This window comes from Sciurus vulgaris, assembly GCF_902686455.1.
Source record: "Sciurus vulgaris genome assembly, chromosome: 3".
Taxonomy (NCBI): Eukaryota; Metazoa; Chordata; class Mammalia; order Rodentia; family Sciuridae; genus Sciurus; species Sciurus vulgaris.
Window position 1 is genome coordinate 173941649 of NC_136463.1, and position 26039 is coordinate 173967687.

A 26039-nucleotide genomic window follows, 5' to 3' on the forward strand; every position below is an offset into this window, starting at 1 on the left:
GCTCGTTTGTGTTGAGTACCAGTAGTTCCCTTGTATTGCTGAAGCACTCCATAAAATGGACATGCTACATGTAGCTACTGTAACACTGAACATCTGCACAAAAAGTTTTGAATGGATAGACTTACAGGTAAACCTAGGAGTAATGGTTAGGTGATGGGTGTTTCATGTTTTAAGAAACTGCCAAAATATTTTCTAAAATGGTTCTATCAATTTACCTTCTCACAGCAGTGAATGAGTTTCACTTGGCTCACCAACATCTGATCAGTCTTTTAAAATCTAGACATTTTAATGGGTATGCAGTATTTTATCAATGTGGTTTTAATTTGCATTTTTCTCTAATGATTAATGATGTTGTGTGTCTTTTTATGTGCTTATTGGTCATTGATAAATCTTTTAGGAAATGTTTTTTCAATTATTTTATTCATTTTTTTGAAAACAGGATCGTTTGTCTTATAGTTAAGTTGTAAAGATTCTTTATGTATACTGGATACAAGCTCTGACTTGTATCTCACTTCATTTTTACAATCTTTACATTTGTAAAGATCTGTTCACAACTGGCCGGGCACAGTGGCACATGCCCGTAATCCCAGTGGTTCATGAGGCTGAGGCAGGAGGATCATGAGTTCAAAGCCAGCCTCAGCAACTTGGCAAGGGTCTGAGCAACTCAGTGAGACCCTCTCTCTAAATAAAATACAAAACAGGGCTGGGAACATGGCTCAGCGGTCAAGTGCCCCTGAGTTCAATCCCCCATACCCCCACAATGAAAAAAAAAAAAAAAAAATCTGCTCATAACATAATTGGAAAGGTTAAGGTAGAGGTCTTGTGTGCAAAAGATAGAAGTCTTGTGTGCAAAACATTTACCATGTTAGACAATGCTGCCTGGTTAAGGCTGTAATACGGTGAGGTTTTTTCTTAGTAGGCTGAGCAAAAGCTGCAGAAACATAATTCCTGTTCCACTATCTTTTTAGTTATTTTTACTGGTCCCCAGACTTTAACATTTTATCCTCATGTTTCTTTTTTTCTTTTTCTTTTTTTCCCCCTGCAGTGCTAGGGATCGAACCCAGGGCCTCACACGTGCTAGTCGAACACTGCCACGGAGCTACGCCCAGCTCCTGTCTTGTTTCCTATCATCTTAACAGTAACTGAGAAATTCTCCCAAACATTAGATCCAGATTCAGTTTTCAAGAGTTAGCACTTAGTTCTTGAGATGGCTTCAGATCAAAGCAGGAAAGTAAGATGTAAGACAAAGAGAACTGGCAGAAGTTCAGCTTCAGAGGACAGCAATCATACTTCTCTATAAAATAAGCAGAAACTAGTAGCTCAATTAAGTATTTCAAACCATAATTTGATAACTGACTTATTATAGTAACATACGGCTTAATGCAAAAATTAGTTTTTCATTGTTTCCTAATGTTCACATTGTACTGGGATCAACACTTGCCCATTTTAGCTCTTCTACCAGAGCAGATCATCGCACATTAGAGAGCAGAAAAATACCTTCACGTCCTCATGTGTTTTAAATATTTGTTTCAGGTTTTCCTTTCACTTTAAAAAGACTTCAGAAGTGATAATTGCTTGACCATAATTGAATCTTAGAAGTTTTCTAAAAATATTGTTAGTTTGTTGTTGCCAATGGCAAACACATGCCCACCAAAGAAAATAAAAGCCGAAACACTTCTTCTCTCACACTTGTGCAATTAGTGTGGGATCCTGTTGTGCAGGAGCCACGAGTGACATGGAGAAGCCTGCTGAGTAGCAGTCATGCTTCCAGACAGACCCTGCACCCTGGGGCGCTGCCCTGGCGCTCCAGCAAAGCAGCAGGCACACAGACACGTTCCCACCACGCTCGCTGGCCCAATGCAGCCACCAGGGGGCCAGGTGGTGCTTTTTACTTTATTAAACATTAAAGCACAAATGGATGTTCCCTGTGGAGGAGGAGAGGACGCCAGAGGAGGAGAAAGGGACACTCGGGGACAGAACGGCACAACAGAGACCCATCTTCACAAAAAAGGCTCAATATTGATTTCCAGGGAGGAGCAGGGCATGGTCAGCTCAAATCTGGTGATAACTTCAGGATGAAGGACTCCAAGCTTCCCAACACTCTGACCCCTAGCAAAGATCTCAGCGCATCGCCCGGGGAAGAAAGCAGGGCCTGAAAAGAGAGAGTGAGAGAAAAATCAATGTTTCTTCTGGCAAAATGTCAACAGACGTTTAACACTAGAGACCACAGGTCTACTTTAAAAATAACTGTTCTTTAAACCACGGGCTAAGAAAACAGTCCCTTCTCACACTTTCCAGTGTTAACAAGAAGCGTTTGCTATCCCATCAAGGACTCCTGCAAGGAAAAGTCAGGGACAAATAGGAAAATAAGGGCCCTGTATGCAACCTCAGGGGTCCGAGCAGGAAGTGTGAAATAAAGGAGGCTGCCGCAAGGTCAGGAGAGCCTTAAGGTACCTGTGCTCACACCTGGGACTCCTGCTACAAAGGACTAGGGGAAAAGAGGAAATGCAAAGCATGCTGCCCGGGAGGAACGCGCTGCGCACAGGTTTCCAGCTGGTCTTCGCTGACAGAGTCCACAGCCGTTCCTTCGCTCCTCACGACATCACTCCCTTCTACCTGATTACATGGAGAAGGCCAAGCTGCAGGGTCCTCACGGCCTACAAGCCCGCTGGCTAATTACAGGCTACCCACTTCCTGTCTAAAAAGAGCTTCGGAAGCAGTTCAGGAGCATCTTCTGCAAAAACCACAGCAAAGACCAGACCCGAACAAGTCCGAGCGGATCCCTGCTTTACGTTAAGCCTGGCAGAAAGTTCTCTCTTCACCTGGGAGCCAATGCACGGACACAGCTCGCCAACCAGCAATGGTTCTCAAGACTTAACTGGCTAAAAACAACCAAATACATAGGCCCATTCGCGAGTCACTAAGTTACAGCGCCACAGGAGAGCATTCTGCCCTGGACTGTACTGAAGTTTATAATAATGCTGACTCATTTCTCTCGACACCCACTTGAAAAGGGATCAGGCCCACAGCTCCGACTGATCCAACCAATGTTTACTGGCATGAGCTATAAATACCCAGGAGGGCTGGGCCACAAGCCTCCAGGCTGCCACTCAGGGTGAGTGCATTATTTATGGAAGAGCAAGCTGCTGAGTCTCCAAACAGCTTCAAGGTCAGCGTAATTAGGAAATACAAAATCAGGCTGGAGGGGAGGGAAAATCTGCTACTGTCAAGTTAATACCACAAATCCACAGAATTATACCTATTTTCCAATCAGTATAGAAAGATGTGTGTTTATATTTCTGGGGGAAAGACCTGAAAAATATTTTTAATTGTCCCTACGGTTACTCAGACAACCTGGATAAAGTGGCCTGTTTCTCCCATTTGCCCAGGCTAAACCATTCTGCTTCATGGTCAAAGCAAGAATTCCAGTGAACTGCAATTAGGTACTGTATTTGGCTCTGTGCACTAATCCACACTTAGGAAAGGGGTGAGGAAGGGAATCGAATGAAATCATTCAGAAACCAAACTGGATGGATAAGATAGAGCCTTGGTGAGATATAAAATATTGCTAAATCTGATAAAGATGGTACATTTTAATTCTATTAAAATGAAAATCTAATGATTATCTCCCCCACCAGAAAACAAAAGAAATTTTCAAGAGACAAACCAAGGAAATTTTTATAAAGTGTGGATGGTCAGCAGTATGACCGAAATCGTGAACCCCCAGTGACTGCTGGGGCTCCCTTCTCCCATTACCCAGCTGTATACACTAGAGCTGAACACACACCCTCTGAGAAAGACACTGGCCTATGTGATAAGGTCACTCAGAAAGGAAATACTGGAGACCTTCCGCGATAACCTTGCTGTACCAGAATCTTTCCTTGTGTCTATCTTCATTCCAATTTGATTGGATTCGTTTTTACTGAAGCATAAAACCAAACTATTTTCGAATCTAAGCCAGATGTGCTCCTACTGACAATGTTAGCAAAATAAAGCATAAGAGATAAGAACTCAGAATTTTTACTTCATATAACCTTTGAATCAGCACTTTTTAGCAAAATTTGGTTAACTTCTTCAGTTGCCAGCTCACATTCTCTCTCTCTCTCTCTCTCTGTAGATATTTGGATCAAACTTTGTTTTAGTTCATTAAATAGTCAGGTGTATGGTCAAATATTTATATCACTAAATACAATTTTCTCTTTTCCCAAAGAAAAGCAAAGAGAACTAACATTTGCATGATGCCTTCAGATACAGCCAAGTATGACAGTATTCTAAATGGCAAATGCCAAAAGTTTTCACCCAAGAGCTGGGCATGGTGTGGCACACGCGGCACACGCCTCAGTCCTGGCAACCAGGGAGGATGAGGCAGGAGGATCACAAACTCAAAGCCTGCCTCAGCAATTTAGTGAGGCCCTAAGCAACTTAGCAATACCCTGTCTCAAAATAAAAAATAAAAATTGCTGGGAGAGGGCACTCAGTGGTTAAGTTCCCCTGGGTTAATCCCCAGTACCCCAGAGGAAAAAAAAACAATTCACCCTAGCACATGGACCCGTCAGAGTCACAAGGGTGTCCTAAACTGTTCCCAGCAGAAGGTCTTCACCGAATCCCAGTGAAGCAAGCACCAAAGGGCCTGCTGTCCTTTCACTCAATAAACAGCCTCCCCTACTCACTTACCATGTAAAACTTAAGCCCAACACTGGGATTTCTTTATGAATGTCACTGCTAAAAACTGCACACTTTGACCTGAGATGACAACTTTAACTTTTCTTGTCCTTTTTCAATTCTAATGACACAGATACTTAGGATTTTTGCATTTAGCCTGTTCAATCAGAGCAAGGCTGAGGTTATCCTATACATACACAAACTAAGCAGCATACAGAAGGGTCTTGAAGCTCTCAAGGGGAACAGATGGTTCCTAAAAGATGTGCTACTTGACTGATTACAAGTGAACTAGAAATGCTGAAAGAAAATTGAAAATTACTAAAACATAAGCATTTCTTAGTGCTTTCAAAACCTTTATGGTTTTTAATTTGGTTTTTCTAATTTACAGGCAGCACTGCTTCGCTAACAAAGGGAGTACACCCCCTAAACAACAATCAGCCTGGAAAGTTCAAAGGTGAGGGCAGTTTAGCTCAGTGACTTAGGCAGTCATCAAGTGCTACCTAGGACTGATGCATCTTAAACAGCAGTCTGTCCAGAAATCAAAGTAGTCGTATCAGAATGGATCCAAATATGGGCCCAGGCTTAGGAAAACTCGGACCTGGATGGCAGCCAGCTTCCAAAGTCCACTTTTATCTCATTGACAGACAAAAACGTTTTTGGAAAGAACACATCCTGTGTCTAAAAACACAGAGTTGCCAATTCAAGGAGAATCATATTGTCACGTGAACAGGAACTCTAAAATTCAAATTCTGAAGGGTACATTGGTGAGTTTTCTTTTATTGGTGTATTTAAGTCCTGATTTTCTGGTGTATCAAAATGTACAAATAGTACAGTTTTCTACCTGTGTCCTCAGCTCCCCACCCTGGGCAACAGGCCTCTCAAGCCCACCTCTGCACCAAGTTCCTGTGCTGATTAAACTCTCAGCTTGCTGATATCGACCATGGAAAAATGGCTTCCCGAATAAAATAGATCTGGGGGAAAGAAAGTTCTTGTTGAAATACACGTGGAAACCCTAACCGAAAAAAAAAAAAAAGAAAAAAAATCAGTTAAGCACAAATAAGAGTTTAATTTCCCAAACTTAGTGGGGTGTGAGTAAGCCCCTTAATTACAGCCTTTGTGGCATCTCTTCAAGGTCTATAATCGTCTCTCCTCTAACGGCAGGGCCACTCAGGACCTCGGGGTCATTCCTGCACCCGTAATCCAGCACAGTACCCAGTCTTTAGCACATTTTCTGGCTAATTGACCATCAAAGAGTCTGTGAGCACCTCTCTTTCTCGTTGCCAAACACCTTTCACAGTTGCTTTTTGTCTCATCTCTTTTTTAGAGTAATAGTACAGGCCCAGGTTTTGATAAGCTTTATGCACCAAGCCATTCCTTTAATTTGATGAAGCATCGGAAGTAGAAGCTTAAGGCAGGAACAGGGCGGACTCCAGAGCTGGAAGCATGGAGGGCGTCAGCAAGCACTGGGTTCCTTACCGCCTACTCAAGTCCCACTGGCTATGACCACACATGGATTTGGCCCTTTACTTGGCACATCTCTAAAAATCATTTACGCACATAACTGAACTCTTCTCTTTGTACTACCAATACATGTGTTGGGGTCCAAACTCTCACACGATTAACTGCCTGCAATCTGGTACTATACCACCCAAATTTTCTGAAAGGAAAAGAACAAAATAAAAAGGGGGACAGGAAATACTGGAAAAGGAATGCCCATAAATCATGTGTCACAGCTAATAACAGAAACAGTCTTTGTGAGCTTTCCCCATATGTTAAGTCCCCAAAATCAGGAATGAAATAGAAAATGTAGAATTATATAGATACTGCTGCAAGCCACTGGGCAAAATGAATGTATTTTAATGAATGTAGTTTAAGTCTCATCTAAATGGCTGATTAATGTAATAGGGTGAAGGAAGGAATGATTATTTAACAAACTGTCTAGAGCTGGCACCTACCCAAACCCTTCCCTCCCCACGAAGCACAAGACAAGACCAAAAAAAAAAAAAAATCCCCCATATTCCTTTCTGGAGTGAAAACAACCGAGTGGTGACAAGGCAGAGCAGAAGGGGGCTCGGGCTGCAGGTTCCTACGTGGGGCTCCTTCCTACTGTCCCACCAGTTTTCTGAGAATGTAAACCGTCTACCTCGGCTGCCAGTGTGTCAGCCTCCCCTTCCTTCTAAACAATTTACAGGCCGGTACACCAAACACACACACCGCACGCCGGAGCGTGCCTGCACTCTTACGGGAGGTTGTTCTCAAGTTTTAGAACCAGCAGGGTTTTGAGGGCACCAGTGAATTACAGGAAGAAGGGGAGGACGCGAGGAGGGAAAGGTGCATACCAGGGAGGCAAGGCTTCCGTTAACTTAAAAAAGAAAGGAGGAGGCTTAGGAACATGAGGAGCCAAAATATCACCAGAGAGATAAACACAAAACATTTTTTCAGATCCCAGTACACTCAGGAGGAATGTCTCTGTAAAGACCATTGAATTTGTAAGTGGAGACTAAATAATTTCCAACTGGTAATATAAAACACCCCTGTTTCCCCAGATGTATACAATTCTCACTTTGCATTTGAAGTGAAATATTTATGGTACCTAAAGTCTGTAAAGAAAGGGGACCTAATCCTTTGAGTTTAATGGCCATCTTTCATCCCTTTCTGAAGATCAAAAGAAAGAAAACCCCTTACACAACTTTCCAGTGCTAATCCCAACACACCTGCAGACATCATTAACTCTTAAAGTGAAGCAACTGAGTGAGAGGGAACTGGTACCTACTTACCGCCTAGCACGAACTCGGAGAGGAAGCCGCTGTTACGGCAGCATTCAGCCAAGGAAGGGCCTGGTGAAATCTATTACAAATGAGCCAGGGTCCTGGGGACCTTCTTCTTTAAAAGCAATTAGCGAAGCACCTGACTACCTTTATCTTCAACAAGAACAACCTTTTATAAGTCACTACAATCTCCTTATAATTAAGTAAATATTTAAAATTGTAACTCCAAAATCTCCCAATCTTAGTTCGTGTAGAGAGATTTATCATTCCCGGTCCAGTGGTATCACTTTTTATAAAATTTCTTTAGTTATCTAACAGGACAAACACTAAATGATTAAAAGGAAAATGCTAGGGAAACAAGATCTATTTCAAAGTCTGATCATATACTAGTGTTTCTCACATATACACAGTCATAGCTCAAAACCTGAAGGAGGTAAGGAATGTTGCAAAAAGCTTAAAGGTTAAATATCTAATTACTACACTTCATTCACTCATTCATTCCTGGCGTTGGGGATGAACCCAGGGTGGTTTTACCACTGAGCTACATTTCCAGCCCTTTTTGAGACAGGTCTCAGTAAAGTGCTCAGGCTGGTCTTGAACTTGTGATGCCCCTGCCTTAGCCTCCCCAGAAGCTAGGATTTCAGGCATGTCGCCAGCATGCCTGGCCCTCCAATTGCAATTTTAAATCAAACTCAAATTAACTTGTGTGAAACCAAAGGACTTAACTCTAGGTTAAAACGTCCTCTTGGACTCTCAGTCCTGAAAACTCCTATTCCTAAAAACAGTCATCATCCTACATTTGTCTGACACTCATTTTCTGCCAAATTTTCACATTTAAGTACTCAAAGGAGATATTTAGAATAACAACTTCAAAGATAAAAGGTACAAACTGCCCTGCCTTCCCAAGTCAACAAATAGTTCTTTTTGTAGTCTTTCACATGACAAAAAATTTTAGAGGTACTGTTTCTCAAATCATATATTAACAATGTAGACTTCCTCCATAATAATAATAATGATAATAAGAATACAGTAGGGCTAATTAGGAAAGAATGGAAATGTTGAGCATGAGACTATGTCAATAATTTCACAATGAGTAAATTCAACTGAGACCTTTGGCTAACTTGTTGCAAACATAACTTCAAACGTGTAACTATAATAGATATATTTTAGTTTTAGAATTAGATTCAGTTGACAAGTAAGGCATGTAGAAGAAAAAGAATAGAAAAATAATGAAATTGTAAAAACATGGTAGCCTGTTTCTGCTAATCTTCCATCACCAGTAAAAGCAGTGAACCAGTCCCAGGGCAGCCCTGGCCAAGTCCTTTGTGGTACAGGCGAGTTACAGATGGGAAAGTGACGCACAAGGAGATTAGAAGCCTTGCCCAAGGCGAGCAATAGTATAGGCAGGAGAGCAAGCTAAAGGTGAAGAGGGCCACTGAATCAGCCCTCCTCAGGTGGCCTCCAGGCACAGAAGGCCTACGGCATAATGCTTTTAAGCTTTTGGTCAAGCTGTCCATTTGATGTTTGCAAACTTTTCTGGCCTAAAATGAAATAAACACAACTTAAGAGAGCGCGGAAAAAGACTGATAGTTCCTTACCTCTAACCTTAGGACATCCCCAGTGTGCTCTGCAATATTACTAATATGCATAATACCGACAATACCCCGAGTCTCCAAGTAAAAGCAGAACTACCGTTTTTTTTAAAGTCCCATATAACAGTGGCCTTAATGAATAAATTCTGGATTTCTAAAACCAGGCTAGAATTATTTGAGCATATAAACAAACACCAAGGTGATATCGTCTAAAAGGGTAAAGAGCTGGGTGTGGTGGCACATGCTTATAACCTCAGGGACTTGGGAGGCTGAGGCAGAAGGATCACAAGTTAGAGAGGCCAGTCTGGGCAACTTAGTAGGATGCTGTCTCAAAATGAATAAAATAAAATAAATAAAGAGGACTGGGGATGTAGCTCAGAGCTCAATCCCCAGTACCAAAAATAAATAAATAAACAAACAAACGAAGAAAATGAGTGAACATGTGCGAACCTGCAGCAGAGGGTGCTTTTGAATTTAAACTTCTGCAGTATCTTATAAGTAGAAAGGACTTTGGAGGCAGTCCTGATCACTCCCTTAGTTGACAAAGGAGAAAACAGAGATAAACCCGGTTAAGAAAACTACACAGCCAGGTTACAGAAGACTTAAGGAAGAACCCAGGTCTTCTTGAACTCAGTCTACAACTCTGTTGCCCAGTGCTGCTTTTTTAAGGGCAAACTCAACATTACTAAGTTTCCTCTGAGGAGTGATTTACCAATTCCAAAATGCTTCCCCAAATTATTGTCTTTGCCTCTCTTTACAACCCAATGGTGCACACAGGACAGATATTCATTCCCATTTTACAGTTAAGGAAATTGGCACAAAGAAATTAAGTCCTTAGTCATATATTTAAAATAAAAGAGGATTTGCAGCAGCAACAGTTGACTTTCATATGTTCTAGGTTTAACGGTGTATTCTTTCCTATCATAACAATTGACACCTTGGGATTTGCTTTTTCAACTTAATTTATATTTACATATTTAAAGACATTCCATTTTATTTATATATTATAGTTGCCAAATTACTCTATTTTATCTTAGAGTTGTTTTCCATTATTCACTACTACAAGTAGTTTCTATAAACATATGCTATTTTTTGCTCTTTCTTGGATTATTTCCTTTTTTCCCAAAGCAGTGCTAGACAAAAAGACAAAACCAAAATGAACCACCGTATAACTCATTATGTATTGAAAGGCTAAACAATGGACTTCTAGCAGCGGTAGTAGCAATAAACCACAGACTATACTGATCTCATCTTGTACAATGCAGATAAAAAGCTTTCTCCCACAGAACCAACTATTACCTTTCAAGAAAATCCCATTGGTGGGGGAAAATGACTCAAAACAGCCTAGGGACACAACCCTAGGAAGGAAGCTTTGTTCAGAGAATGCAATTCAGACTAACCAACAAGGAGTCTTTAAGGATGAAGAGTGAACAGAAACCCTTCTCTTGGAAGGTGAATGCCAAAGTACAGTGACACAGAAGGGGAAAAATTAGGGTGCTGGGGAGGGAGGAGTAGAAGACAATTCAATCGAAATACAGAAAGCCACAAGAGAAGATGAGTAGGGCTCCAAAGACAAGCTGCCAATCCCGCACTTGGCCTAAATTCCCCCAGCAGAAAGATACCAGTTCCTGACCCACACCCACGTGGGCCATCAGGAGCTCAGAAGTACTTCCATAGGGGTGAGTCACCCAGGTAACCTAACGAAGGACAGCATTCACTTCTCAAACAGATTAAGTTAGGCCACGGATATTCAACATAAATGTAAAGTAAAGTAACTCATCAAAATCAGAACTGGGACCTTAATGAAGTTAACAGTCCTTTTTTTTTCTTTTTGGTACTGGGGATTGAACTCGGGTGTTTTACCACTGAGCTACATTCCTGGTCCTTTTTTATTTTTTAATTTGGGACTCACTAAATTGCTGAGGTTGATCCTTCTGCCTCAGCCTTCCTAGCTGCTGGGATTAAAGGTGTGTGCGATTGTGTCCTGCCAGCCTATCACTTTATGTAAAAGGAGTATGGGGAATACTTTGAATGTCAACCTGTGAGATTCCTGTAATGATGTAACATAGAGCAATGTGAGCTACAACACACACACACACACACACACACACAGGGAGAGAGGAGAGAGAGGGAGAGGGAAGGGGAGGGGGAGAGAGGGAGTATCTCCAAAGAATGTATGGGGGAGAGGAGAACATGCTGTAGATGAAAGCACTCTGGAGAAGACAGATACCTAATAGATGTTTAATTTTCTGCAGATCCACAGCCCCCAAAGTCCACAGTAAATATACATTTTAATTTTTAAACAAAGCAGATTATGTATCAATATAGTATTAAAAATCAGAGTAAGCATTAGTTATTAAAGATTTCTAGAATCTAGCTCATTAAGAAGAAATACCAGGGCTGGGGAGATAGCTCAGCTGGTAGAGTGCTTGCCTTGCAAGCACAAGGCCCTGAGTTCGATCCCCAGGACTGCAAAAAAAAAAAAAAAGAAGAAATACCAGAAAAACATCAAAAATTGATTTTTAACAACCTTCTACATTCCTCGATAAAGCTTGAAATGATAATGCATTAACTTCTGAGCAACAGGAATTACTAAGCCAAGCTATACCTGTGACTTCATGATGCAATAAGGGAACAAGACAGAGGTGGTGAATAAAGTGTTGAGATGCAGGGGAAAGACTTCATTATTCTCAGGGGATAAATGACAGAAGCAATAAGACCAAAAGAAAATGAGAAAAACAGATTCTCTCTCAACAGCGCCCTTGGATGGGAAATGTGGTCATCAGCAAAGAGCTCTGAAAGACGACGACACTGATGCTTTCCCAGCCCGAGGCAGTCAGAGCGTAAGAAGCAGGTGGGGGCTCTGAAGACCAGCTGCCACTTTGGCATGTAATGTATTTTTTAAATATTATAAATATTCCAACATAACAGAGTATTCGCTACGTGATTTTTACACCCCCTGGTCACAGCATGTGTCCTTTCAGAATCTCTTCAAAATTTTATACATGGTATATAAACTGCATATGTGATCATTTAAGATCTGGAAATCACAGGTTAGCAACCATTTAATTTTCAAAACTGAAGTCTCATTTCGACGTTTAATTATCTCATTTTACTTCAGAAAAATGTAATGATGGGAAAAAACGAACGTTAATGGACCAAAAGGGACTGGGCTGCTCAAGGAGACCATGATGCTAACTAGCTCTAATATATACTTGCGAGTTTCTTGCAATACTTCTCAAGAAAAAAGGTGAATAATAGCAGGCTTCTTTTCTTCAAAAAGAAGTCTATAGCAAGTTATACTTTATGACTTTGAGGATCTGTGAACTTCACTCTGATATGAATCAGATTTTTATTCCAATTCTCACCTAGTTTCAAATGTAGTCACATTTCCTTAAGGATGTGTTCAATTTGATGGAAGGACTTTACCTTTTAAATATATCACAGATCAGGGGTTTTACATTTTCTCTGTTCAGTCATGGATTTCAAGAAGAATTTAACATAAAATAAGGTGAGATTAGGGAGAAGTTAATCAGTACCATTAACAAAAAGTCACAGTAATAACTAGAAAGCAACATGTATTAAAAAAATCTACAAAGCATATGGAAAAATACAAAATTGGACCTACTCTTCATACTGTATTCAAGATAAATTACAAATACATAAGAGGTAAGAAAATGGACATTTAAGCAACAGAGGAAAAACACTAATCTCAGAGCAGAAGAAACTTTCCTACCAATGACTCGAAATTCAATATCAATAAAGAAAAAGATTAAGAAATTTGACAATATAACTTAATAAAATCTGCATGGCAAAGAAAAAAAAAGTCAAAAAATAGTTTACATACTGACAAAAAATACTCGGATATGTGTCACAGGGATTTATATCCATATAACAAATAAGATCTCTAAAAATAACCTAAAGAATGAATCTAAAGAAAAAAAAAATAAGCAAGAGGTTCAAAAAAGGAAATAAAAATTTCTGGTAAACATGAAATACCTTTACACTTGCTCCTAAGAAGGGAGGTTCAATGAAAACTTGAGATATACTATTTCCCACCTAATAATTGGGGGAAAAATAGAAAAATTTAGTGACTCTAGCAACCAAGTAGAGAAATAGGTCTTCTCATCTGCTGTTGCTGAGTTTGCACAACATTCACACGAGATGTTTGAAGGAGAGGAGTTTGGCACTATCAGGTAAAAATATGAACTTACCTTTTGTCCCAATAACCCCATACTTCTAGGAATCTGTCCCAAAGAGACACTGGCAAAAATACCAATATCTTTTTTCACCCAGTACATACAGTTGAATTAAAGTAACTCCAAAGTATATATATTCTCAACAAAGTTTTTAAAAGTGGTTCTTGAAGAAGGGGGCATGAACGAATCTGGTTGGGCCTCCTAAGCTGAGCCCACCTTGGCAACAACCACACACTTCTCAGCACTCAACTTCTCTTGCCGTTTTCCCAGATTCCTCGCAAGCAGCACTGATACAGAAGACGTGGCAAACATGTGACAAGGATGCTGTAAATGATGGCAATGAATGGTCGTGATGGAAGACCAGCCACTGCCCAAAGTCACAAGCCAGGTGTGGTGGTACATGCCTGTAGTCTCCAGCTACTCAGAAGGCTGGGGTGGGAGGATCACCTAAGTTCATGAATTCCAAGGCCAGTCGGGACAGCTAAGTGAGATCCTGCCTCAAAAAAAAAAAAAAAAATTCCCAAAAGTCACCTAGTAAGATAGCTTTGGGACCACTGGCTTCTTACAAGTATTGTTTGTGTATGATCCCGAGAGCTTTTCTGTGTGGCTTAGGTTTTGAGAATTACCTAAAAATAGTTTGTCATTTAATTCAAAAAGTTACTGAACACATCATTAATTATGTCAAGTGCTGAAAAGAAAAAAATGTTGATAATATCTGATTATCATAACTACTTATAAGTTATTTTCTCATACTACAGAAAGTTAAAAGTTAAATTCAGTGAAAATAATTTTTAACCAATTAAATTTTTTAATTGTTTTGTTGAAAAAACAAGTTTTGAATGACTTTTAAAACTTTTGATTATTTCATTATGCATTTCATAAATTGCCAGTTGGTATAATTTGATACAGTTTACATCAGTAAGTACCCTAAAACTTGTACTTTAAGATTAAAATTTTTGTTTAGTCATCATTAACCCTACATTAATAAAAAATGTTAAGCTTTATATTTATCCTTCTTATGTATACAGCACTATACGTATAGTCCATAGTAGATAGTATATTCGTGTATTAAAATTTCATGGAGGGGCAATTAAGAATAAAAGGCCGGAAAATGTCCTTAGGAGAGAGCATGTAAAAAAAAGTCTGAGAAATGCTATATTAACACAATTTTCTATCAGAGGGAGTACTGAGCTGGCCAGGACGTCTAGCATGGGCCTGGTGTCAAGTACCCCAATTTGTTATGAGCAAGGCCATGTCAGGTGACCACCAAAACACACCAAGAACAGGAGTGAAGTGAACAAGAGAGGCAGAACTTACCTCATGCTTGTGAGAGGGTGGCAAAATCAATACCCAAGCTCAAAACCACAAAAGGGCCAGGAAATCTGTGATCAGTGCTGAAGCTGCCGTAAAAATCCTGTGGCCCCTAGGACACCCCTGATCTTGCTGTGTGGCATTTGTTTAATGTGGCCTTGAGTCTTTATTCTTGCAAGGAAGCTAATGGAAATGGTAGTACTAGAAAAACTTGCTGCAAACACAAAAAAGTAGACAGCCGGGGGGTATGTACAAACTATTTTTATACATGGTAATAAGGTCAGAAGCTTAAAAGCTTCCAAACTTCTTTTTTTAACCTGATGCCTTAACACCTTTGTTGATGGTAACTAAATTCAGACTGCTACACAGATCCCCCTTTATTATAGCCCAGAAAGTTTTGTGTAAATCAAACCATAAACTGAATACCTGTACTTCAACAAATTGTTCAACAGACATTTTTCTCATCTATTTCGAAGCTCCCATTACACTGAGAACCAGTGTGACGACTAGGGAAACATCACAATTTCACCCATATTTTTTTAAGCATCAGAAATCTTTCACAGGTGTCCTGAAAGGCAAATAAGGTCAGGACCTACAGGTCAAGCCAATGATCATGAGGTGTTACTGTAACAGAAGGTTCCTAATAGCCACAGTGTGTACATATGGTGTAGGATTAAAGGTGCGTATTACTTACAAAGTTGTTTTTCACTTCATAAAATGAATTATGAACAGCATGAAAACTAGAATTGTCAAAACCAAAGTTCTAAAATTTTTGTCTCTCCATCTGGGACCTTGTCTCAAGTCAAGCTGAAGTTTTCTGTAGAACTGTAAGTAATCAAAACTGAAATCGGTGGCAAGCTAAAGGGGGAACTCTCCAGTCGATGCAGCCCATCACCAGCAAAGCCCACTACATTCTACATGAAATTATTTTTGCCACTGATCTGCCCAGCAACCACAGAACTGTTCTAAACAAAAAAATGTTGAGAATTTTCCTTGCCCAGAAGTGGTTTTTGAAAAGGATAAATGCATCCAAACATACATAATTTAGTTTGCAAAAAAACCACAAAAACAAAGAGGAAGAGGCCTGAAAAAAAGCATATACATATGCTATAAAATCTGATCAAATACCACTAAAACATTCTTAGATGAACTCTTCTGAAACCTTTAAAATGCTGTGCAGTCTGCTAACCAGTTAAAGATTGCTCTTTTTTTTTTTTTTTTACTCAACAATGACCTTATTCTATCATCAAACCAACTTGATATTCTAGCTCACTTTAGGGTCTTAAACTGCAAAGGTGCTCAGCAAATGAAAAATATGTAAGATTAAGCAATCAGGCTTTTCACTCTGACTGGTCACAGTGCTTCTAGGTGCTTCTGCAGATACTCCATATGCTGCAGAGCACTGCTGGCTGCAAAATAAGCAAGGTTACAATTCAATGTCAACACAACTCCTTGGAATCGATGTGATGATCAATCAAATAAATTTCCAGATTTCTTGTACATAGGACAGGGCCAAATTTCTCAAAGGGTAATCAAGTTCTATTCCACTTATCCCTACCATCAAACAAAGCAAAAAGGAAGCTTGGAAGCATATACTTACTACAAAGGACAGAAAAAAATTAGGTATAACTGTCAGTATAACTGACATTAGCAGGAATCTTTGGTGAACAGACTTAGCTCAATTATAACTGCAAAGCCACTAGGGATTTTTAATTATTAAAAAGTAAACCATATGCCAGAGTAATAGAATACAGCTCAATAATCAAGAATGGCATGAAACAGTAGTTCTTAATCTGTTTCCACTCTACTTTTTGATACTCTGAAGACCTTTTGTTAGCAGAAAAAGCTATCCGTAGAAACAGTAGGTCTGAGGAAATGATGTAGCTAATAAATAAGCCCCAACAACCAATTCTTGTGTTTAAAGATTTACTTAGAAATATGGAAAACAAGTTTTGTTTCTTAGTTGTGGTATGTATGTATGCATATATATTAAACAAAGAACCAGCTTTACCACTGACTTATTTTGACAAGCACTTATTTTGACAAAGAAATCTTTAGGTCTCGATTTCTTTGACCATAAAAAAAAGAAAAAAGGATAATCGTATTTGTCATTAGATAATCAAAATAGACTTAGAAATCCCTATGAAAAATGAGGAATCATTATTTATAATGACACTAATTCTCTTTGGCTTGATGGCTCTTACAGAAAGCATCCTGAGAAAAAAGCACCCAGAACTAGCATATGCCCATGAATCCAGGGCAACTGATGTGGTCAGTGAGAGTGGTGAGCGGTGAAAGTAAACATCCTACCCCTTTTCAGGGAAAGCCAGTTAGAAATATTGAATACCACTGATCCAGGCCACCCACACACATAAAGGAGTGATACCAAAGCTGCCCAAATTCAGAAATCTTATACATTTCATAGCTCTAAAAACTTTTAAAAACATGAAATTTCATATGAGAACCAATGAAGATTCATAAAAGAAACATAAGTCTGAGTCTGTAAATTCTCATGATTAAAAACCAAAGTAACAACTTGGCCTCACAAAATCAAACATAAAGATCTACAATCCGGCTGGGGATGTAGCTGAGTGGTAGAGTATCTGTCTGGCATTGGTAAGAACTTGTGTTCAATTCCCAGCACCACAAAAAACAAAAGATGTGTAACCACATCAGAAGCTGTCATAGTTCACCTATATATTTGCTAATTTTAAAAATATATTTTGAACCAAAACAGCAGATATCTGTGTATTAGTGAAATTAAGTTCCAAGCATCAGATTCAGTTTCAGTGCTAATTTAGATAGAATTTAAATTATATCACAAATTTAGAATTATAAAAATCTGACATTTAAAAGGAGATCAGCACATATTAACTGTATCATAAAAAGTTCTAAGTGGCATGTATCATGACGTTTTCCAAATGCTAAATGCTGTAGCTTCTACCTTCTAAAGGTTTCTAATTTTTGTTTCACAATACTGGGAAATGAACCCAGGACCTCATACAGATGAGACTGTCCTCCACCAATGAGCTACATCCCCAGCTCCTAAAGGTTTCTAGATCAACTTTCCCTGAAAGCAAACCGTGCTCCCTACTGTTCTACAAACCAGCCTGCTTCTCACATTTAGCTTTGCTCAAGGGGGCTGCCTGTTTCCCTGGGTCCATCTATTCCTTCAAAGACCCACCTCACTTCCCAGAAACTCACTTAATGTTTTTCTGGTAACCTCAAGAACCTGCACGCTCTTCCTCTTTGAACCTCAGGGCACTTGTCTTTGCAGCTTGGTTTGAGAGGTGAGATATAGTGGTCTTTTCCTCTGCAAGTTCCTCCAAGCAGGGCCCAGGTCTTACCTACCCTTATCTTCTATTTTTTAAAATTTATTATTATTATTATTATTTTATCCTTATTTTCTTAACTGGGAACTCAGATTCTTCTGAGAAACGAATGTCTAAGGAACTTATCAAGACTAGAGATTCACAATATAAAGATATTGGTTTATATAAATATCATATCCATACCAAAGTATGTCTGAATCTACCAGTTCAGCTCTCTACAATCTTCCAAATAAGAAAACCTCACTTAAGCGGCACAATCTGCCTTGGGGAACCGATTTTTAATCCAGTTAACCTGTTTGTTAAGTCAGATCTTTGAGAAAGGACTCTATACAGGAAGAGAAATGTTTCACATCAGCTTACAGGTTGCCATTAACCTGGAACACCAGGTCTTCGGGCAGAATTCAAGAAGAATAAACAGGTGAGTGCATCTAAAATGGCTGCCAGCGAGGCCTATGGAAAACACGGGAGGTGAGCCCTGGTTCCACATGGGTGGCCCAGCTCAACTCGCCTTGGTTCCCTTACTTAGAAAACCAGGATACTGGACTAGATGAACACTAGATTATCCAAATGCTGAATCCAAGAAAGCTCATAAAACCTTCCGAGGGTTTCTGACTTTTGCTTTTTTGTTTTGTGGCACGGGGGATAATTGTGTCATTCACATTCTAACACTGGAATTCTACAAGGACAACACATCTTTCTTGCATTATTTGGTGCTATTAAATCTTTCAATTTTATTAAAAAAGAGAGAGAGAGAGAAACCCCTACACATTTTTAATCTAAAAAGACCTATACATTTCAGGGTTATTTTTAAAGAAATTTCAAAATGAAAAAGAAAACATAAAACTACAACAGAAAATTTCTGAGGACTAAGAAAAATATACATAAGCAAAGTTCAAAAATGTCTCCCAACCAAACCTTAAGCCACTACAAATAACTACTAAATGACACTTTAAAAATGCAGGTTCTGAGGCTGGGGTTGTAGCTCGGTGATAGAGCGCTTGCCTAGCACATGTGAGACACTAGGTTCGATCCTCAGAACCACATAAAATAAACAAAAATGTAGGTTCTGTTAGAAATTTAGGAGGCCATATATAGTTACAAAATAACAGTAAGGTAAACAGTAGAAATCAGAGGTAAAATATTTTGTTCAAGTTGTTTCTGAATCGCTTGTCAAGCCATCTTAGATTCAAGTTATAGGGATATGAAAAGCAAATCTTTTAGAACTCCAGGAATAATAAAATGGGAGCATATGAGGAGCATCTACACCATTTCATCAGCCTGCTTTAACTTAACCCTCTCAGCAAGGTTTCACTGCACTTGGGTCATTTGCCCAGAGGGTTCCCACCTTGCTCAGAGGACTCTCTGACTTCATGTATGAAGTCTTTGAGAATAACTTTTAAGAGTTTTTTCTTTTGCCTTGACTTCAGAGAGGTAGCTTTTTAAAGCAAACCCTCCCTTCAGTTCTCAGTTTCTAGTATGGACTTCTGGGCTCTGTTGGCATGAAGGCACCTATAACCGCTGTAACCACTGGTTATCCTGGCTCAGCTGGCACAAAAGTATATTGTGTAGCACCTAGGAGAGTTCTAAACGGTATTTTCCTAAAGTGCTGGAGGGAAAAGGGACATTTTCTGGAAAATACTAATAATTAATTGAAATAAAGTTCTATCTCTCTTCCCATACCCTTTAAATCAAAAGCGAAAAACTTTATGAGAAACAGGTCTTATTTAGCTTCTTCATTACATTATCACTAACTCTGGATTCAGCAGGCCCATCTTACCTTCTGATGCTTTGATCATGTAGCCTCTCTTATCTTTGCCAGGAGGTACATCAAGCAGCTGCATAATTCTGTCCAGTAGCCCATGGATTATCTCAAACCCAGGATTTTTGTTGTAATAAACAGCACAGAGATGCCTGTAGTTTTTTGCACCTACATCTGGAAAAAAACAAAAAGAATTGGTCACAAGGCCACATTAACCATTACTAAAGGAACTGATTTTCCCCAACACATACACCACAAAGAGAGAGAGAGAGAAGAAAAGACAGAGAGAGAGAGAGAGAAAGCCTATTATTTGACAAAAAGAGAAGCATATGACCTCAGGAATGCAAGGAAGACAAACAGTCCTTTTCAATCACTGAATTTCCAAAGGTATTTAACGGGGGTGGGGGAGGGTGAAGAACCCTCAATGCGAGTACAGTAAGATTTCGTTATAATGTGAAGCACAAAAATTCTTTGTACAACACTTTAGCAGAGCCTTAAAACTCATACTCTTTATTCATGATACTATCTATGGGAAAAAACCTTAAGTACAAACAAAACAAAGGCTTCATGTAGAAAGATATTTACTGGAGCATTATTTTCAACAGTGAAAATTAGAAACAACCTAAGTTGGGAAATAACTGTATAAAATACAGCATGGTCACTCATTAGAAAACCATGGTGGCTGACAGGAAGCACCTTTATGACAGTTTATCATAACAGCCATGGTACATAGAAAAAGGGGGGGCAGTCACAAAGTTCAAAAAGAATCAAAACTAAATAATATTGTTTAAAGAACATATGAAGCAAAGGGAAGAAATGACTATCAAAGCTAGGCTGACAAATGCCCCAGGTAAAGGCAAGGTACTCAGAAGGGAGGTGGCACACAAGAAGCACTGGCAGTATTCATTTTTTAATCTGAGTGATGCTTATAGTAGTGTTTGTTTTACAATCTTTTTGAAACTATATATATGTATATACATTCATCACAATTTAAACATGAAAAAAGCAGAATGCAAAAGTATTACCATAATATTTTTTTAACTTATATAAAGAATAGAACCAAAACTATGTAAATATGGCCATAAGTCAAAAACTCCATGTGGGTGGCAGGGGAGAACTAAAAAGAAATATACCTAAATAACTGAGGTTATATTTGGGCAGTAATAATTGTTTTTCAGCTTTTACCTATTTCCCAATCTTCCACAATTAGTATATATTCTACTTTAAAATGAAAACAAACAAAACTTGATGCTTTAAAAAAGAATTACAAACATAACGACATTTTAAAAAGGAATTACAACAATCCAAATGACCCCTAACATATGACTGGATTAAACAAAACTGGTATATCCATACAATGGAGTATTACTCAGCAATAAAATGAAATAAACTGTCGATGGACTTGACAACCTGGATGGCTCTCAGTGGCACTGTGCTGAATGAAAGAAGCTAGTCTCCAGAAGTTTCTGAAGGTATGAGTCCACTTACATGACATTTTGGAAAAGGCAAAACTACAGCAACAGAAAGCAGGGGTTGTCTGCCATAGGTGTGGGGAAAACATGACAAACACGAAACAGCATGTGGGGTTTTCAGGTGATGGAATTGTTTTGGATGGTGTGGTGATAATTTTTTAAAAAGTGCACAGCATATAAAGGAAGACTCAAAGGCAACAGTATCATTAACTTTATAATAGGTATATAAACCTGCAGCCCTGTAATAAATTCTAGAGATGAATGCTCTAACATACACACTAAATGAACGTTGGTTCCATTCTGCTTTTCACATTAGGAAAAGAAAATCAACTTATGTCTACAAACTAATGTCTGTCTGGGGACACAGACTGAAAAGAGAATCTACCTCATATTACCACATACTAAGCAAAAGCTCTTCCACAGAAATGATCACCGCAGGTAAGAGATACTAGTCAGAGTTGACATAAAATATGTAAGATTTTTGTCTGAATACCCAAAAGGAACCTGGGTACTTTAAGACACTGTACAATAATATGAAAGTAATATAAAAGTGTGCATACAAATGGGGTAAAAGGAAAACTAACATTAACTGACAATCTACCATGTGTCACGTATTTAGTGCCTACATACCAATCTTTCTATAATCTTACTGAAGTCACAAGACAACTATGCAAGGTAGGTATTACAGTCCTCATAAAACATAAGGAGAAACAATAACTCAAGAGTGACTAAGAACTTGCCCCAAATCAAGTTAACTGGCTGCAGTTTATTATAATTAATTACATAGTTAATATATTACAAAATCAGGATATGATCAGGACTGTGACTCTAAAACCCTGCTCTTTCCACTACTACAAAGTACACCATAAAGAATTTAGATGGAAACAATATAAGAGCCAAGTTATGCATGGCTATATACCTACTTAATATAGTCAAAAGTGTTGAGTGCAAGGGACTGATTGATCCTAGTGGCATTACACCACTGAGCTACACCCCAACTGTACCAATGCCCCCCCCCCGCCCCCCCGCCCCCTTCTAAAATTTTGAGTCAGTTTCCTAAGTTGCCCAGGCTGGCCTTTGAACTTTGATCCTCAGCCTACCAAGCTGCTGGGATTACACGCAATGGGCAAAGATGTGCATTCTTGAAACTGTTTGATACACGTGCTTATTTTCATGATGTTTAAGAATTCCATGTAAGCAACTGAAATAAATCAGTCTTTTAAATCAGTGAAGTCATCAACAGTATTGTAACTTACAGAAAGGATATTCTGAGTTAAGGTTCTGACTGAACAGACGTGGAGAAATAACTGCTGTTGCCAGGTTAACAGTTCTCAGTGCATACTATGTTCACGGCACTCAATGCGAGATGTCCCTAGATGGTGTAGGGCTTGCACGTACTAATCCCTCGATAATTATTTTCTGAATAAATGACTAAAGCCGGGAAAAGGAATTAAGCACACCCAAACAACTATCAAGGCCAGGAGCAGTGGGCCATGTTCTAAAGCAACAAAGAATCCAGCAGCTGAGGTAAGAAAGTGAGCACCATGCTATCGCTCTCCACCATTTCCATTTTCAAGGACAAAGGAATCTGGTATCTAAAAGTTACAAGCAAAGGTGTAAGAATAAAGATCAATATTGAAATCAGGCAGGATTAAACCCCACTAAACCAACTATGTGCATAAACTTAAATGAGGGGCCTAATTCTACGGTAGGAACACAAACACACACACTCTTTCTCCTCCTAAAAGGGAAAAAAATAAAATGAAACAGAACTAAATTATCCCTTTCATACTACTGACTTGCTTCTGGGTATTTCTGCCATGTGGTACCCATTTGTTGGTGTCACATGCTTCCACTTTAACACACAGGCATGTATTGAAACTACTTTGTAGTTCCATTTTTATTATGAGAGAATGGCCCAACAGTAATGCCACCATTCAGAGAGCTTAGCAACATAAACTAGAAGCTTTATTTTGGTAACCTTTGCCTTGGAATAGTTTTCTTCATTGCCAAATTACATAAAATTTACCTTTCTGGTAAGAGTAGCACATCTGGATCAAAAACAGAATTTTTAAAAAATCAACTGATTATAGTGATGAGAATGAAATTACAATAAAACATACAGAATTTTATAAAATTAAATTCTATTTTATTCAAGCAAAGTTTGAGGATGTTTATAACATACCCATAGAACAATTAACTATATATTTTTAGATTTAATTTTGTAATATTTTTAAGAAAGGCCACTGGTTTTTAGGGCTATGTTTTAAATATACCCTAATAACTAGATTAATTCATTATTTTGGTGCCCCCTCCCTACCCCATCACTGACTGACTGGTTTTTCACCTTTCCCAAGGGTTATCAATGCTTCTAGACTTGTTTACTCACATCTTAACATCAAGGTCTCTCTACTCTAACTGAATGGAATTAAAGAGAAAATAACCACATTTTTGATTCCATCCATTCCTCCTTAGAGAAATAGCTAGGTATAGTAAAATTTCCATTTCCTAATATTTTGCACTGAGAGACCATATTACATCATAGGAAGTTCACTGACTGCACACCACAAAATAAGAACTATTTAAATTTCATGCCAAGCTAGGGTTTGTTGAAATGCCTCAGTTCTTTATAACTCAGTTAACAGACCTCTTGTGTCATGCCATCAAACAATTCTGCTTTTTAAATGGGTCTGCCAAGTATGTCAGCCTAAATTATCCATGTATTTCACAGACTTCAAAGTACAGCCTGGAGAGGACTGATCTAAGCCACCAAAAGGAGGGGCAGCTAGCTACAGTTCTATAAGCTGAAAGAATATGCCAAATGATTTTTTTTTTTTTTTTTTGGAAAAAAGAAAGGTATTTGATATCCCAAGTATATGTCTATTGCATATAACTCAAAGTTCTAGAATAGGCTCCTACTTGGTATAGATCTTCTTTCACCAAAGCACCAATGATTTTAAGTAAATTAATGGTGCTTAGTTATTTTTAGCATACTGCACAGAATCTCCAACAGATACTTTTCATACCTATTCTCATATTCACCTAGAAGCCCTAAAGGTACTGGGAGACCAAAAGGCTTCTGGGATAATCAGGGGCTGATGTAGAATCTCAAATTAATAGTCTGGCCAAACTAAGACAAATAAAATGTATCACCTTATTTTAAAATATATTCAAATATTGGCACCCATCAGCCTATAATTTAGATGGCAAATTTTACTCATTTCAATGCATTTCAATGCAGCCTAAATGATTCATAAAGGCTACAAGCATCCTGTGATCACACTTAACACAGGGAAAAAGGGAACTTGACACTCTCGTGGTAGGAACAGATAGAGATTTTTTTTTTGAAAATTCCTCTTTGGAAGAGAATTTGACACGTTATCAAACGCTTAAGTGTGTACATCAATGTAGTGACCAATTCTATTTCTAAAAATATGTCTTTTTATAAGGGAAAAGATATTCACTGCAACAGATGTTGTTTTAATAAAATTCTGATAACTATATATTCATCCTAAATAGTTTACATAAATAAACCATATGAAATATTATCTAGCCATTAAAATTAATGAGGTGAATAAAATGTGTTCAGAGAGAAAAACCAAAGTACAGAACAGGATAGGTAAAGTATAATCCCATTTGTGTAAACACTAAAATGTATTTAACTATATCTATGGCTACATATAGAAAGTCAAACACATGGCTGCATACTCACATACAAAGTCTGGAAACCAATTCCAAATACAAGATTTGGGAGAAGTTGGGCACTTTACTTTTTAAGTAGGAAAATAACAAAATTATTCTTAATTAAAAACATATATTCATGAAAACTTTTAAGGACATTACAAATAATTTTTTAATTTTTAAAACACAAGAAATCTTAGAAACAATTTGCCTTAAAATGCTTCTATATGATAGTACCAAAGTAAGACTTTAATTTTTAACTAATGCTGAAAAGCCAAGAAACAAATGTGAGGAAAAATCTATGACCTTCTCAATGCATGAGGGGAAAAGTTATGTCCTTGTGGGTTGGCTTTTATTTAGTTAACATAAACCTGGAATGGATTTTTATCTATTAAAAAAATACAATATTCAATGCATGACAGAGTACATTATACTCACGTTAGCAGATCTTAACTATGTGGAACCAAACATACTAAAATAACTTTCTATATTAAAAATGATATATTTACACAGTTAAGATGCCATCACATATGCGAATGATGCTACTTCAAAAATTGTTAATGTCAATGCTCCCTATACCCATATTTTTTTAATTATTAATTGGAAATTCTACATGCCAAAAATATGAAATAGTGAAATTAAATTAATCCAGACTGATGACATAAGCCCTTTTCAGAAAACCACATTCCACATGTGGATACTAGATAATCTTCCATTATTTGAGGGTTCCAGCATTAATGGACAATTTCTCAGAACTGAGGTATTTCACAAGTCCATAATGAAATGCTTTTATTGAGCTCTTTATCAAGCATACAGTTATACAAAAAAAAACCTGCATAGATCTGGTTCTTTCCTCTCTCTCTCTCTTTTCTTATTTTTGTGACGCTGGGTATTGAACCCAGGGCCTTACATGTGCCCCTATGTTTTAATAGCTTAGACTATAAGACAAATACTGATGTACATATGTGGTACAAACTGACAGCAAATGAAAAGATTAAACCCAATCATAAAAGCCAAGAGAGTGCATTATGTTCTACAGCAGACACAATGGTCAAGGGAGGAGAAAGAAACAGAATCTTAAATATATATTGTAATTAAAAGTTTTTTTAAAAATTCTGAATTTCCATCATCATACTAAGTAAGGTATGCAGTAGACCATTCTCTCATTTAGAAAGGCTTCAGAGAGAATGTGTGACTTTAGAAACGAGACAGAGTTGGGAGGAGAGCACAGCTTAAACCACGGCTGCTCAAATGCTCTGGAGA

The 26039-nt window shown here is 38.3% G+C and overlaps 1 protein-coding gene across 2 annotated transcripts in view; it reads right to left on the reverse strand.

Moving 5' to 3' along the window:
- Positions 1 to 1830: 1830 nt before the first annotated feature.
- The window catches only part of LOC306658319 (phenylalanine--tRNA ligase beta subunit), a 64711-nt gene continuing 40502 nt past the window's right edge, over positions 1831 to 26039 (reverse strand). For both annotated transcript variants that reach the window (XM_079135137.1, XM_079135138.1), the window contains 2 exons: positions 19642 to 19797; positions 1831 to 2152 (listed from right to left, as the gene is read on the reverse strand). In XM_079135137.1, coding sequence (XP_078991263.1) covers positions 2001 to 2152; positions 19642 to 19797 — 308 coding nt within the window. In that variant the 3' untranslated portion in view covers positions 1831 to 2000. The remainder of the gene's footprint in view (positions 2153 to 19641; positions 19798 to 26039) is intronic.